The 16,569-nt window shown below is 50.4% G+C and overlaps 1 protein-coding gene across 3 annotated transcripts in view; it reads right to left on the bottom strand.

Moving 5' to 3' along the window:
• The window catches only part of LOC136633184 (nucleoside diphosphate-linked moiety X motif 17-like), a 36,441-nt gene that overhangs the window by 2,335 nt on the left and 17,537 nt on the right, over positions 1 to 16,569 (bottom strand). For 2 of the 3 annotated variants that reach the window (XR_010793240.1, XM_066608720.1), the window contains exons 2-8: positions 10,279 to 10,452; positions 10,066 to 10,188; positions 6,419 to 6,602; positions 5,509 to 5,534; positions 5,288 to 5,380; positions 4,963 to 5,061; positions 4,711 to 4,847 (exon numbers count right to left, since the gene is read on the bottom strand). Coding sequence is in view for 2 of the 3 variants with exons in the window: in XM_066608720.1 (XP_066464817.1) it covers positions 4,711 to 4,847; positions 4,963 to 5,061; positions 5,288 to 5,380; positions 5,509 to 5,534; positions 6,419 to 6,602; positions 10,066 to 10,188; positions 10,279 to 10,353 (737 nt within the window). In the remaining variant the exon portion in view is untranslated. Of the gene's footprint in view, positions 1 to 4,710; positions 4,848 to 4,962; positions 5,062 to 5,287; positions 5,381 to 5,508; positions 5,535 to 6,418; positions 6,603 to 10,065; positions 10,189 to 10,278; positions 10,453 to 10,562; positions 10,584 to 16,569 lie in introns of those variants that run through there. The other variant, XM_066608721.1, reaches the window with a different exon arrangement.

Below are 16,569 nucleotides of genomic sequence, written 5' to 3'. Positions count from 1 at the left end.
CCACTGGATACACGAGTGGATTCGGCAATGAAGAAGGCCTGGGAGTCGGCTGCCCTCACCATGAAAACCAACATCACGGCCACGTCAGTAGCGAGATCTATGACGGTCTGGTTAGACCAACTCCAGACACTGGTCTCGCAAAGGGGTTCGAGGGAAGATATCTCCAACTGCCTTCCCCTCCTCCAACAGGCAACCGGCTTCCTGGCGGACGCCTCTATGGAGTCAGTAAGGTTCGGGGCCCGTTCGGCAGCACTCTCGAACACAGCCAGGAGGGCCGTCTGGGTAAAAGCCTGGACAGGGGACAACGCCTCAAAGAACAGGCTTTGCTCCTTGCCCTTCCAAGGACGCCGCATCTTCGGGCCGTCCCTGGATACACTCCTTGAGAAGGCATCAGACAAGAGTCAGGGACTACCATCAGAGAAACCTGTCAAGCGGCCTTCCTCCTCCTACCCCCCTCCCTTTGTTCCCCCTAGAACATACAGGGGGAAGGGGAAAACCGGACGCTGGTCTTACCCCAAAGGCGGAAAGGGTGAGAATCCGCCCTTCGGGATCCGGCAAGTGGGGGGTAGACTTAGGGGGTTCGCCAATAAATGGGGCGAAATAACCTCCAATCCCTGGGCCTTACGCCTGGTCTCAGAGGGATATAAAATTGAATTTTACGCCCCTCCTCCCCGGAGGTTCGTGGTTACCCCCTGCCAGTCACCCGCGTCGGCCCGGGCCCTCCAGTCGGGGGTACGGGACCTGCTGTCCCTAGGGGCCATTATCCCGCTTCCCGCAGAAGAACTGTTCAAGGGGTGCTACTCCCCCTTGTTTCTCATCAAAAAGCCTAACGGGTCCTACAGAATTATAATTAACCTGAAATACCTGAACAAATCTATAGCATACCAAAGATTTAAAATGGAATCAGTGAGATCAGCGATCCCCCTTATCGCACCAGATAGCGTCATGGCCACGGTGGACTTAAAAGACGCCTACTATCATATTCCCATACACTCAGACTCCCAACAGTTCCTTCAATTCGCCCTGGTGATAGAGGGGTCAGTCGCGCATTACCAATTTGCATGCCTGCCGTTCGGGATTTCCTCCGCACCTCGGGTATTCTCCAAACTAGTATTAGAGATGGTGGCGGCACTAAGGACGGACAAAGTGCTAATTGTCCCATACCTCGACGATTTCCTGCTTATAGCAGGATCATCTTCGGAACTCCAGCGCCGGGTCAACCTCACACTCCACCTGTTCGAGTCGTTAGGTTGGATCATGAACTTCGACAAATCCAGTCTTCAGCCCGAACAAAGGAAAAAGTTCCTGGGGGTGATCCTGGACTCACACCACCAGTGCTCTTCCCTTCCGCTAGAAAAGCAAAAAACGATCCAAGACGAGACCCGGGCACTTTCGTTAGCCTCCCAAGTCTCCCTTAGAAGAGGCATGAGGGTTCTCGGCCTCATGACAGCTTGTATTGGAGTAGTCCCGTGGGCCCAGTTACATTGTAGAACTCTCCAGGACTTTATCCTGAGCAACTGGGACAAATCACCAGCTTCCTTGGATCAGAAAGTCATCCTCACCACAAAGTAAGGTCCTCCTTGGGGTGGTGGACGTCTATCTCCAACCTCGCCAGGTCCACGATTTGGGACCCGGCATCCCCAGTATCCATCTTCACTGACGCGAGCGCAACTGGCTGGGGGGCCCACTTAGGCCGTCATTATGTCCAGGGGGGCAGGAACCAGAAAGAAGCCACTCAATCCTCCAATTACAAGGAGCTTTGTGCTGTCTGGAGGGCCATCCGGGGCCTCGAGACAGACATCGGGGGTAGACCCATTAAGATTTTTTCAGATAACATAACAACTGTGTCCCTCATTCGCCACCAGGGATCCATGCGGAACCCCCGACTACAAGACCTGGCGGCGAAAGTGCTCGAGTGGATAGAGCAGCGGATGCCTTCCGTTTCAGCGTTCCACGTAAGGGGCCCAGAGAATTCCATGGCAGACTACCTCAGCCGCAGGAGGATAGACCCTGGGGAGTGGGCGCTACATCCAGAGGCATTCCAGTTAATTACGGAAAGATGGGGGACACCAAAGGTGGACTTGTTTGCCTCTCGGGAGAACAAGTGTCCCGGGTTTTTTTCCAGGGGGGCAGACGGGGGCTCCCTGGGAATAGACGCCCTATCCCAAGCATGGGAATGGGACCTGGCATACGCCTTCCCACCTATCCCCCTGATCCCTCGGGTTCTAAAGAAGATCCAGGGGTCCCCGGGCTCCGTTATCCTAGTGGCCCCGTTCTGGCCCAAGAGACCTTGGTTCCCGCTCCTGGCCGCTCTATCGACACAGGAGCCTCTACATCTGCCGCGGAGAGACGACCTCCTGCAACAGGGTCCCCTGATTTGCCCAAAAGCCCGACAGTTCAGATTGGCGGCCTGGAGGCTGTGCGGGTAAAATACCTAAACCAGGGCCTATCAGGGAGGGTGACCACCACCTTATGTGAGAGCCTCAAAGAGTCCACCAGGAACATATACACCAGGGTGTGGGACGCCTTCGCTAGGTGGTTGGGGCACAGTATTCACGACCTCCAACAACCAGACATTAATAAGATTCTGGAGTTCCTTCAGGATGGACTGGACATGGGGCTAAAACCTGGTACCCTTAAGGTCCAGGTGGCCGCCCTGGGAGCCTTCTTCGACTTCCCCTTAGGCGACCATAGGCTAGTCAAAAAATACCTTAAAGGGGCAGTCAGACTACACCCCTTTATAAGAAAAACCATGCCCCCATGGGACCTGAACCTTGTTTTGCAGGCCCTTTGAGCACACCCCTTCGAGCCCCTGGAAGAACTCTCAGTTAAGACCCTCTCATATAAGGTTGCCTTCCTAGTGGCCATTACATCCGCCAGGCGGATGGGGGAAATCCAAGCCCTCTCTATAAAAACCCCATATATGACCATCTTCCCAGACAAGATAGAGTTTAGACCCGACCCCTTCTTTCAACCGAAAGTCCTCACAGACTTTCATAGAGAGCAAAGAATAGTACTTCCCTCCTTCTGCCAGGAACCCCATAACACTACGGAACAGAGGTTCCATAACCTAGATGTGAGACGAGCAGTCCTGAAGTACTTAGAGGTCTCACATACCTTCAGGAAATCTAATAACCTCTTTATTCAATTTCAGGGTCCACGCAGAGGAGGGGCCGCTACTAAGGACTCCCTAGCGCGGTGGGTCAGGAGGGCCATAGAAGAGGCATACAGATCCCAAGGGATCCCACTCCCGGGCGAAGTTAGAGCCCATTCTACTAGGGCGATCGCCTGTTCCTGGGCGGAGAGGGCCCAGGCGACAACCGACCAGATCTGCAGAGCCGCCACATGGTCAAGCACCCATACCTTTGTAAAACACTATCGTCTGGACGTGGGGGCCAGCCGGGACACGGCCTTTGGGCGGAAGGTTCTGCAGGCAGTGGTCCCTCCGTAAAGCCCTTGGTTGTTGGTATTCCTCTATGTTTATGCTGTCAGGATGACGAGGGGAAGACAGGAATTAGGTTTACCTGTTAATTCCTTTTCTTGAAGTCATCCTGACAGCATAGGGGATTTCCCTCCCCTTCAGTTATTCTTCTTTACGTGAAGTAACGTATTGTACTATGATTTCGGTATTAAAAATGAGTGGTTAAGCAAAGCCGGGTCACTGTAGTTATTTGGTACACACTGGTGAGCCGGTGGTGGGAGTCGCTTTTTGTATGTTTTTCCGCTTCCTGTCCCAACAGGGGTCCAGCGGACAACCTCCATGTGTATGCTGTCAGGATGACTTCAAGAAAAGGAATTAACAGGTAAACCTAATTCCTGTCTTCTGGTATGCCTTGTGTGCACAGCCCTCTAAGGTTATATTACAGCATCTCTGTAGAGTTTAAGTGAGGACTTTGCTATTCCACAGTACAAATCATCATCTTCCACCTTTCTTCACGTGATTACTTGTATGCTTTGGGTTATTGTCCTCTTGCATCACCCAATGTCTCTTCAGCTTGAGGTCGTGGACGGCCATTACATCCTCCTGTGAGATTTTCTCATCTACCTTAGAATTCTCGATTCTCTCAATGACAGCAAGGTGCCCAGGCTCTCCCAAAGAGTGATGCCCCCTCTGCCAAGCTTCACCGTGGGATAAGGTATTGTTGTTGCTGTCCAGCGGTTTTCCCATCAAACAGCGTTTCAACTTAAAGGGGTTGTACTAAAATTTTAAGCTCGCCAGCCCTCCATTCATTCTGACATTATTGCGGGGGAGGGGGAGAAACGACCCCCACAGTGCCAGGCAGAATAGGACATTGGAGTCTTGATTATGAGATTAGCAGGGGTATCAGCAAGTAATTCCTGATTTCATGGCGATGGGATAACTTAAAAATCTTGGAATAACCCCTTTTGAAACTTGCCAATAACTGAGAACAGATCTGTCAGTAACCAGGCTCGTACATACCTTATTTCATAGGCAAAGCCCCTGTAACGCTCACACTGCCATCTCATCTCCCTAAGGAAACACTTTTTTTCCAAGTAACACTTAGAGAAGTTATTACCACCGAGGTTCACTTACTTTTCCTTTCTGCACTGTGACTGATGAGCGGTACAGCTGTCTGTGTTGTCAGTTACATTGTGTTTGTCTATTATTACAACTTAGATACAATGTTGTCTGGTTGTATTATTAACCAGTGCAGAAATCCAGGGAATACCCTTCAGCTATCCTCTTACGTTACTGAAGTCTGCAGTCCAAAACTCTTCCTCCCAGGATCCTTTGCACCTTCTCTGGTGGCCACAATCCATTCTACCGCCTCCGGATCCAACCACACGCACGCGCTCACCTCCCGCTCGTCTGGGCGGAGCTTCTCCTGGTAATATATGAAGATATGATAATCGTGCTCTTATGTAATTCGCAGTGTCATAAATAACACTAAGAATGTTCTATTTGCCCCAACCCATAATTTTGCCCGTCTGGCCACCTACCTGCAGCTCTTGGTGGCTTTCATTAGATGACATCAACAGGAAAGTGATGATATGATGGCGAATGGGAAGTCCGCGGCTCAGTAATGGGGGAAATGCCGACTAAAGAAGAAAAGGACGAGATTAAAGCATTATTGTTACTGAAGAGACCAAGACTTCTGCAACTCTGTGAAGTGCGGGACAACACTGCTGCTCTTGGATCCGCTCGGTGTGGATAGAGCCCTTCTGCGCCGTACTGAGGCCATTTATAAACTTCCCCTCTAGTATATACACCATGATGTCATTGGGCGGCCATATTGTCAATGCTAGCCCCATCCCATATATTTACCTCCCACAATCCCAGAATGCTCCAGGGAAGGTTGGCGCCTTGCAGGTCTAACCCGGTCTCTTCTTGAAGTTCTCGCAGTCCGGCATCAAGGAGCTGTTATGGGGAGAGGATGCTGTGATCACTGATCAAAGGGACCTGCCTTCTATAGACAGAGCTTAACTGAGAGGGTTAACGTACAGAATTTCAAGCGCCCCCCCCCCACCCCCGCAGATGCTGCTTACCTGTTCTCCATCTTCCACATGACCGCCTGTAAAGAGAAGAGACCATGTCATCAGAACGTCTCGTCCCGGCTATAGGGATTGGCGACTTTGGTCATGCAACATCAAGGCTTCAAAAAGTCACATGACCGAAAAGTTTGGACAACTGATTCAGACTGCAGCCACACTATGACATCCAAAGCTGCCTTCACAACTAGGGATAAGCATCAGAATTTTGGGAGCAGCTTTGGAGGTGACTGGAGCATAGCAAGTTAAAGTGACCCTCCGATCCTGGGCAAACAAAGATGTTGGGAGCGCTTTTCCAGATACCTGATGTACACTGTATAAATCATCAGTCTTATGTCCCATTCAGACAGGACGAGAGTCATCTAAACGACTGCAGGAGCGTCGCGTCACCGCTAAGGTCATCAGCAATTGTGCAGATCATCTACACGGGCAGAATTCGGTGTTGCAACGCAGGTTTTTCGCTCAGCACTTAACCTTCTATGTAAAGCATTGAGCGGGGAGCGTTTACACGCAACAACAAATCCACGATCCAGCAATAGTTTTTTATGCTGACTGAAAGTCAACGAGAATGAATATTAAAATTATTTTTTTTTCGTTTGAGCGGATTTTAAGTGATAACTGTCCCGTGTAAATGGCCTATATGGCTCCTTTTACACACTGCGATAAATTGTTTGCCGCCCACATGATCAGCTTGTAGGGTCATACTAATACACATCTGCTGCTCAGAGAAACGTTGCTGCCACGTTTGTTTGTCCAGGACTGGATGGTCACTTTAACTTGTACCTTCCTGCTACATGACTAGATTCTGTCCCATCCCCCACTGCATAAGTCATCACACCCCTGAAATAGGCTTATAAATCTGTGGCGCTGGCGATACAAGTAACGGTTCCACAATAGCGCTACAAACCTGGTGGCCCCCAGACGTTTGGAAAAACGGGCAACTCCTTGGAGCGTCTTATCAGAAGAATCCTTTTATTACTGGACTGCAGTAAGATGGCAACCCCCACGTCCACGCCGCGGCTCACTATCTCCTCCGGGACACAAGCAGCGCGGTCTGCGCTCAGGTTCTTAATCGGACAGGAGGCCGGCCGCTGAGGGAGGAAACATGGAGAGAAGGCGGACGAGGGGTTAAAACAGGGATCCCCAACCACTTTTGTTCTAAACACAAGGCCCGCCGAATCCGGCCCGCTGCCTTGTGTTATGTGGCCCGCGGCGTGCCGACGCCACTCACCACTGAAGCAATTACCAGCAGGGGCGCCGCAGCTGGTAATCGCGCTGATCCCGGCGCACACTGTGCAGCCAGGATCCTCCTCCCCGAGTCCCCTGCTCATTAGTTCCGCAGGAGAGGACTCGGGGAGGAAGCGTGCCGGGCTGCACACGGACGTCAGGGCAAGCAGAAAGAGAGCGACGCTGCCAGCAGGGAGGAGGTAAGTAAATGGGTTGGGGGGGTGCTTATTACTAGGGGGGGTGGGGCTGCTTACTACTGAGGGGGTTTCTTATTACTGGGGGGGCTGCTTACTACTGGGGGGGCTGCCTATTACTGGGGGGGCTACTTATTACAGGGGGAGGGGCTGCTAATTACAGGGGGGGAGGTTGGTCATTACTGGGGGGGAGGGGCTGGTCATTACTGGGGAGGGGAGATAAATTATATGCTGCCCTATGTGCGTGTTGAGGGGAGATAAATCATATGTTGCCCTATGTGTGTGCTGGGGGGACACGGGGGGGGGGGGGGACTAGATTATATACTGCCCGATGTGTGTGCTGGGGGGGCACGGGGGGGGGGAGGAATAGATTATATACTGCCCGGTGTGTGTGCTGGGGTGGCACGGGGGGGGGGGGGAATAGATTATATACTGCCCGATGTGTGTGCTGGGGGGGCACGGGGGGGGGGGGGGAATAGATTATATACTGCCCGGTGTGTGTGCTGGGGGGGCACGGGGGGGAATAGATTATATACTGCCCGATGTGTGTGCTGGGGGGAGGGTGATAAATCATATGCTGCCCGATGTGTGTGCTGGGGGGGCACGGGGGGGGGGGGGATAGATTATATACTGCCCGATGTGTGTGCTGGGGGGCACGGGGGGGGGAATAGATTATATACTGCCCGATGTGTGTGCTGGGGGGGCACGGGGGGGGGGAGGAATAGATTATATACTGCCCGGTGTGTGTGCTGGGGTGGCACGGGGGGGGGGGGAATAGATTATATACTGCCCGATGTGTGTGCTCGGGGGGGGGGGGGGAATAGATTATATACTGCCCGGTGTGTGTGCTGGGGGGGCACGGGGGGGAATAGATTATATACTGCCCGATGTGTGTGCTGGGGGGAGGGTGATAAATCATATGCTGCCCGATGTGTGTGCTGGGGGGGCACGGGGGGGGGGGGGATAGATTATATACTGCCCGATGTGTGTGCTGGGGGGCACGGGGGGGGAATAGATTATATACTGCCCGATGTGTGTGCTGGGGGGGGGGGGGAGATAAATTATATGCTGCCCTATGTGTGTGCTGGGGGGGCACGGGGGGGGGCGATAGATTATATACTGCCCGATGTGTGTGCTGGAGGGGCACGGGGGGGGGGGGGGGGAATGGATTATATACTGCCCGATGTGTGTGCTGGGGGGGTGATAAATCATATGCTGCCCGATGTGTGTGCTGGGGGGCACGGGGGGGGGGGGGAATAGATTATATACTGCCTGATGTGTGTGCTGGGGGGCACAGAGGGGGGGGGGGGGGAATAGATTATATACTGCCCGATGTGTGTTCTAGGGGGGGGGGAGATAAATTATATGCTGCCCTATGTGTGTGCTGGGGGGGCACGGGGGGGGAATAGATTATATACTGCCCGATTGCCCGATGTGTGTGCTGGGGGGGGGAGATAAATTATATGCTGCCCTATGTGTGTGCTGGGTGGGCACGGGGGGGGGGGGGGGCGATAGATTATATACTGCCCGATGTGTGTGCTGGGGGGTCACGGGGGGGGGAATAGATTATATACTGCCCAATGTGTGTGCTGGGGGGGTGATAAATCATATGCTGCCCTATGTGTGTGCTGGGTGGGCACGGGGGGGGGGCGATAGATTATATACTGCCCGATGTGTGTGCTGGGGGGGTGATAAATCATATGCTGCCCTATGTGTGTGCTGGGTGGGCACGGGGGGGGGGGGGCGATAGATTATATACTGCCCGATGTGTGTGCTGGGGGTCACGGGGGGGGGAATAGATTATATACTGCCCAATGTGTGTGCTGGGGGGGTGATAAATCATATGCTGCCCTATGTGTGTGCTGGGGGGGCATGGGGGGGGGGAATAGATTATATACTGCCCGATGTGTGTGCTGGGGGGGGGGGTGATAAATAATATGCTGCCCTATGTGTGTGCTGGGGGGGGAGATAAATTATATGCTGCCCGATGTGTGTGCTGGGGAGGCACGGGGGGGGGGGGGAATAGATTATATACTGCCCGATGTGTGTGCTGGGGGGGCACGGGGGGGGGAATAGATTATATACTGCCCGATGTGTGTGCTGGGGGGGGGGTGATAAATCATATGCTGCCCTATGTGTGTGCTGGGGGGGGGTGAAAAGTCATATGCTGCCCTATGTGTGTGCTGGGGGGGCACGGGGGGGGGGAATAGATTATATACTGCCCGATGTGTGTGCTGGGGGGGGGTGATAAATCATATGCTGCCCTATGTGTGTGCTGGGGGGGCACGGGGGGGGGGGGAATAGATTATATACTGCCCGATGTGTGTGCTGGGGGGGCACGGAGGGGGAATAGATTATATACTGCCCGATGTGTGTGCTGGGGGGGGGTGATAAATCATATGCTGCCCTATGTGTATGCTGGGGGGGGGAGGAGGAATAGATTATATACTGCCCGATGTGTGTGCTGGGGGGAGATAAATCCTATGCTGCCCGGTGTGTGGGCACGGGGGGGGGGGGGAATAGATTATATACTGCCCGATGTGTGTGCTGGGGGGGGAATAGATTATATACTGCCCGATGTGTGTGCTGGGGGGGGGGGTGATAAATCATATACTGCCCGATGTGTGTGCTGGGGGGGCACGGGGGGGGGGGGGGGGCGGGAATAGATTATATACTGCCCGATGTGTGTGCTGGGGAGGAGATAAATCCTATGCTGCCCTATGTGTGGGCACGGGGGGGGGGGGCGGAATACATTATATACTGCCCGATGTGTGTGCTGCCAGGTGGGGGGGGGGGGGGATACATTATACTGCCCCATATGTGTACTGCCAGGACATTCTAAATGTCATAATTAAATAAGTATGCACTAAACTCCAACCCCTTCATAACCCCGCCCCATATAACCAAAGCCCTGCCCATGTCCCGCCCAACCCTGCCGGGCCTTGCAAAAATGTTCTTGCTTGAAGGCGGTCCCTGGTGCCAAAAAGGTTGGGGACCACTGGGTTAAAAGATTCCAGAAAGCTGGGTGGTGATCATAGGAGCCAGCGCGGGCACCCAGCCTTCCTAGGCATGTGACCGGTCGTTGGTCGCCAACGAGGCTGATATTTTCTCCCCCTCCCCGATGGTGACCCACCTGTAGCTCCACCATTCTGGAGCCGCTGAAGGGCTGATCCGAGATGATGAAGCGGTTGTCATCCAGGCTGCAGTTGACCAGCGCTCGGTCGTGGCTCCCGCAGGCGTAGTGCCCGGTGATGTCCTGGAAATATAGATATGGTCAACCGCAGTGTTGGATGTTATGGGGTCACCGTGACGCCCAGCCGCAGCGAGGACGGCGGACGCCACTTACCTGCAGGAACTTCGCACAATACAGCAGGGAATCTTGTTTGCGCAGATAAACCAGAACACGTTTCGCAGGCTCCATATTGGATTGTTGTCGACCGGCCGAGGAAATAAGTCAGTTATACGGGGCGCAGCCTGGCGTACCGAACGGTCATCTACACATCCTGCATGGAGATGTCACCTGCACCCGACACAAAAACAAGGAGCAAATGAAGAAAGGTACCAGATTTGGGATATTCGCCAAGGTTCTGATGTGTGCAGAGTCACTGAAGCAAACAGGAAACTACTTACGCTGTAGTGTGTCTCTGAACTCTAACCTCTGGGTCTCTGAGACCCTAGTTTTTACAATTTCCCCAGAAACCACCTCCCCCTCTGCCCTGCTCCGCCCATCTGCCCCCTCTGAGCTCATTCAGAGAAGGGTGGGGAAAATGCATTCATACCTGTGGAAAAAAACCATAATCCCCCATTTCGGACATATCTCCGCAGAAGATCTTCCCATCGGGAATATATGCCTGGCATATTTCCAGTTATGATTTTATCTACTCAGCAATACAAAATATGGCATAGAGATTATAACCAGGTACGCGGATAGACATAAGGAGCCATGAGGCCAAAAAGAATGGAAGGGGCTTATTTACATGCCCATTCTCCTCCAGAGGAATGTCAGACAATGGGCTTTCTAAATGTGAATACAGGCAGGAGGGAGGAACTGGGTGAAGGGTCCACTGAAAGCTACAAAAGCAATCTAACTACACACAAAATGGCTGATGGCCTACTAGTATCTATATCACGTACCCTCCTAGTGTATACTGTGATCCCCTGTGCCCCAGTACTGCATACTATGAGCTCTGTGCCCCCTCCTGTATATTGTGAGCCCCCTGTGCCCTCTCCAGTGTATTGTGAGCCCCCTGTGCCCCCTCACATATACAACAGTATGAGCCCCCTGTGCCGCCTCCTATATGTTCTACAGCCACTGTGCCCCACCACTAGTGTATGCTGTGATCCCCTGTGCCCCCTCCTGTATATTGCGAGCCCCCTTTGCACCCTCATATATACTACAGTATGATCCCTCTGTGCCTCCTCCTATATAGTGTATTATGCCCCCCACTAGTGTATGCTGTAATCCGCTGTGCCCCAGCACTGCATACTATGACCTCTGGCCCCCTCCAGTATAATGTGAGCCCCCTGTGCCTCCCTCTTATATACTACAGTTTGTGCCCCCTCCTATATAATGTACTAGCTTACCCGTCGCGCGTTGATGCGAAGACAGACGGAGATACATATATTTGTTTTTATATATATATATAGATAACACCCAATCACAGAGCAGCTTACATTGTTACCTCAGCTTTATAATATATAACAACCAATCACAGCGCAGCTTTCATGTTACCTCAGTGGTATAATATATAACAACCAATCGCAGCGCAGCTTACATGTTACCTCAGCTTTATAATATATAACACCCAATCACAGTGCAGCTTTCATGTTACCTCAGCAGTATAATATATAACAACCAATCACAGCGCAGCTTTCATGTTGCCTCAGCAGTATAATATATAGCAACCAATCACAGTGCAGCTTTCATGTTGCCTCAGCAGTATAATATATAGCAACCAATCACAGTGCAGCTTTCATGTTGCCTCAGCAGTATAAGAAATAGCAACCAATCACAGCGCAACTTTCATGTAACCTCAGCAGTATAAGTAGCAACCAATCACAGCACAGCTTTCATGTTACCTTGGCAGTATAAAAAATAGCATCCAATCACAGCACAGCTTTCATTTTACCTCAGCAGTATAAGAAATAGCAACCAATCACAGCACAGCTTCATGTTACCTCAGCAGTATAAGAAATAGCAACCAATCACAGCACAGCTTTCATTTCACCTCAGCATTCTCAATATCCAGCAATTGTCTTGTGATACGTTCGGCGGATGCATCATTTTGTGGTTGAACACTCATCCCGTTGCTCATAATGCCTTTTGCTTTTGTGCTTGAGATGGAAATCAAACGATCTTTGTCTGGGGGGCATAACTGTCGACGATGCTCGCACGCGCGCCACCTATCGTGGGATAGTTGTACTATGCCAGTAATCTTCCCAGGAGTGTACTCAACAACTTCCCAAAGTCTCATGGCAATTGGATGAATGGTGCAGTAATGCATAAAGGACAGACAGACAGACAGACATACATTTATATATATATATAGATGACATCAGGAAGTGAGAGAATTAAATTCCGTACGTAAAATTTGGACGCTAAATATTTTGCGCTTAGAATTGAATAATCGAGTTGGGACCCATTAGCTTATCCTATCAATGTATATAAAATTGAATGTATGTCTGTCCGCGTGTGTGTCTGTCTGTCTGTCTGTTTGTCCTTTATGCGCTACTACACCATTCATCGGATTGCCATGAAACTTTGGGAAGTTGTTGAGTACACTCCTGGGAAGATTATAGGCATAGTACAACTATCCTATGATAAATGGCGCGCGTGCGAGCGTCGTCGACAGTTAGGCCCTCCCCCACATAGACCTTTCGATTTCCATCATTACCACTAATTCTCTCACTTCCCGATGTCGTAGAAACTTGAAATTTGGCACAAGCATTGATTATGTCATAAATAGGAAAAGGTAATGAGTCCCAACTCGATTCTTCAATTCTAAGCGCCAAAGAATTAGCGTCCAAATTTTACGTACATAATCCAAATCTCTCACTTCCCAATGTCATAGAAACTTGAAATTTGGCACGAGCATTGATTATGTCATAAATAGGAAAAGTTTTTACAATAGCTTATATACTAAAGGACACTTCCCACAGCAAATGTGCAAGAATATGTTAGACAAGGTCCTACCCAGACTAACACCAGAACATAGGGACATTTTGGAAGGGGATATTACAGCTGGCCGGGACAGGTGGTCCCTATGCCAGCCCTCTCCCGTGTCCCTACCTACTTGCCCCCCTGGGCTAGGTCCCAGGGTGACAACTGGGTGACGGTCCCTGTGCTGCACTAGGGACCCCAAGAAAAGAGGGACAGGGAGACTGGCAGGTAGGTACCATATGCAGATGATGTGTTGTTATTTGTTTCTTCTCTCCTCAGCTCTCTCCCTAACATATATCAGACTCTGGATAAATTTGGAACGATGTCAGGCCTCCGAGTAAATGATACTAAATCATTGGCTCTTAATTTAAATTTACCTCCCCCAATGCTTAAACTCCTGAAACTTAATTTTAATTTTCAATGGGTCACAAAGAGAGTCTTCCTTATTTAGGTATATATCTTACAAACTCTTTTGAGACCCTATACCAAGCCAACTATCCCCCTTAATTAGGAATTTAGAGCAAGACCTAAATACTTGGGCATCAAACAACTTATCCTGGCTTTTCTATCAAAATGTCATGGCTACCAAAAATTCTATATCCTTCCCGTGCTTTACCCATTCCTATCCTGGCTGTAGATCTGAAAAGCTTACAGTCCAAACTTCTGGCTTTCATTTGGTCTAACAAATCTAGACGTATTCAGAAGTCTACCCTATACACGCCCCGAAGCGTGGGAGTCTTGGGGGTCCCCAATATCATAACATATTATCATGCAGCCCAATTAGCCCCAATTTGTCTCTATCTTCTCCCGTCATGATAAACCACTTTGGGTATTAATTGAGGCACAGGCAGTCTTTCCCCTACCACTAGAAGAAATCTTTTGGCACAGGACGGAACATAAAAAAGCAATCATGAATCCCACCCTTTTTTCCTACCTGGCTCTCTGGGATAGACTCTCTAAATGATATAAACTGATATCTAGGCACCTCCCCAGATCCAGTATTTTTGGTAATCCCACCTTCCCCCCGGGTATGAACAAAGCTTTCTATTAATGTAGCAATAACAGTGGCAGTGTTACGATTGTGTGGGCAAACTAATCACGGGGCCCACACGATTGTGACCAAAGGAGGACTAGGTACGCACACTGGTTTCTGGCAAACTGATCCTGTTCTACACGGGAGGATGGCATGGCCCTACCTAAGTGAGGACATTGCCCCAATAAGGGCAGCCCAGCAGTCTTCGGATCTGGACCCTAGCTGGTCCTAGGAGCCACACACCAGAACAGGATGCATTCACATGCCACATGACAGAGACTGAACAACAGGATACACAGAGCCAGAATACACAGTATACAGCAGCCACAATGCAAACACTAATAGCAGATGATAAGCTGAATATAAATGCGAGGTGTTAGTTCGTACATTGGCCAATGAACTTAAGCTGCAAGCCCCGGCAAGGCCCCTCGTATCTTGCAATCCCTACACTAGCAAGACACATCTACTAGAGGGCCCTAGGGGCCAACCTAGCGCAGACATAGCAAACAAACTCAGCAGACTAAACTGACACAAAATAAATGTACAAGCGGACATGAACCGCAAGGCACAGATCACACAGCAAGCTGCAACAGAGCAGAGAACAGGACACATGTCACAGATACATCCAAACAGTACAAGACCAGCTTCAGACTGACCAGGAGCTGGGTTTATATGTGAGCACAGACCCAGGGGATTGGCTAGCAGGAAGTACCACACCCAGCCAGCTCAATCATTAAGGCTGCATTCACACGAACGTATATCGGCTCGGTTTTCACGCCGAGCCGATATATGTCGTCCTCATCTGCAGGGGGGGGGGAAGGATGGAAGAGTCAGGAGCAGGAACTGAGCTCCCGCCCCCTCTCTGCCTCCTCTCCGCCCCTCTGCACTATTTGCAATGAAAGGGGGCGGGACGGGGCTAAGTTCCGTGAATTAGCCCCGCCCCTGTATCGCCTCTCCCCATTGCAAATAATGCAGAGGGGCGGAGAGGAGGCAGAGAAGGGGCGGGAGCTCAGTTCCTGCTCCTGGCTCTTCCCCCTCCCCCCCTCTGCAGATGAGGACTACGTATATCGGCTCGGTGTGAAAACCGAGCCGATATACGTTCGTGGGAATGCACCCTAACCCTGAGTGCTGTGCTGCTGGAAGCACAGTAGTACTACAGATCCCAGCAGCACACGTAACAGGCAGGCTATAAAATTTTAATGAGATGGTATATGGTTTCGAGACGACTGGCCAGTATGTTCCCTGGGATGTCAGGCTTATGCTTCTGAGGACGTGGAGGTGCGGGTTCCTTCCTACACATTAGCTGGAATTGCCCTAGGCTTCGTAGGTTCTGGATCCAGGTATATACTTTAATATTTTCCAATGAGAAGCTGGCGGCTATTCTTATGGATCAGGAAGGGTTGTACGAAAAAACGTGGTCATCCTGGTACCATTATTCGCAGACTATGCGCCTATGGAACCCAACAGCCAGAGCTTTGACCCTTCCAGGGCGGTCTAGTTTACCTTCAAGCATTTCATCTACTCCCCCAACAGATGGGGAGCATGGCTCCAGCCAGGTTAACAGAATAAATTCATTTTTATTTTTCCTTTTCACGCTCACACACATAATAAATCATATTACAGCCTCATCCCTTTTTTCCCTTTCGTTTTTCCCTTATGTGTTCCTCTTGTGCTCCCCCACTCGTTACTCTCATTTATGGTTCTCTAATGTTTATACTGATTAATCTGATTAGGAGTTGCATTAATTAATGAAGTGAAAATTGGCACTTTACTTTTATTTTACTTTGTATGTTTATTAGAAATTACATCTGGCAATGTAACTCATCAATGACAGGATGACTTTATTCTATGGGTCAGTATGATTACTACGATACCAAACTTCTATAGTTTTTTAAAAAGGTTTTTTTAGTAAAACTTTATTAATCTTATTTTTACTTTTTTTTTACAACTTGCGATGTTTTGTTCACTCCTGCAGTACAATGTAATGCCATAGCACCATGGACATGGTAAAAACGCTCACTGTTGCCCTCATCCACTCTTGGCTCAATTATTGCAACTCGTTGCTGATCGGCCTCCCCTGCACCAGACTCTCCCCCCTCCAATCCATCCTGAATGCGGCATCCAGGCTCCTCTTTCTGTCCAGCTGCTACTCGGACACCTCTGCCCTGTGCCAGGCCCTGCACATGTATGTGGTTGCAAGGTGTAATGCAAAGGTAATAGTCATCTTCTTTTTCATGGAAAAGTGAAGTGAGTTCTCTCCTGCAAAGCTTTCTGACAAGTTAGCAGTAGAGAACAGTCTAAGGATGCGTTCACACGAGCGCATAAACGGTGCATTTTTGCGCCCAATCGTATAAGCGTGACCATCTGAGGCATTGGTTTCCAATGTATTCGTTCGCACGGGCGATTTTACGGCGCGTAAAAACGGCAACCCGAAAAAAAAACGG

Source organism: Eleutherodactylus coqui, chromosome 6 (assembly GCF_035609145.1).
Source record: "Eleutherodactylus coqui strain aEleCoq1 chromosome 6, aEleCoq1.hap1, whole genome shotgun sequence".
Classification (NCBI taxonomy): domain Eukaryota; kingdom Metazoa; phylum Chordata; class Amphibia; order Anura; family Eleutherodactylidae; genus Eleutherodactylus; species Eleutherodactylus coqui.
The sequence above is the reverse complement of the archived record's forward strand: the minus strand, read 5'-3'. Positions and strand labels throughout refer to the sequence as shown.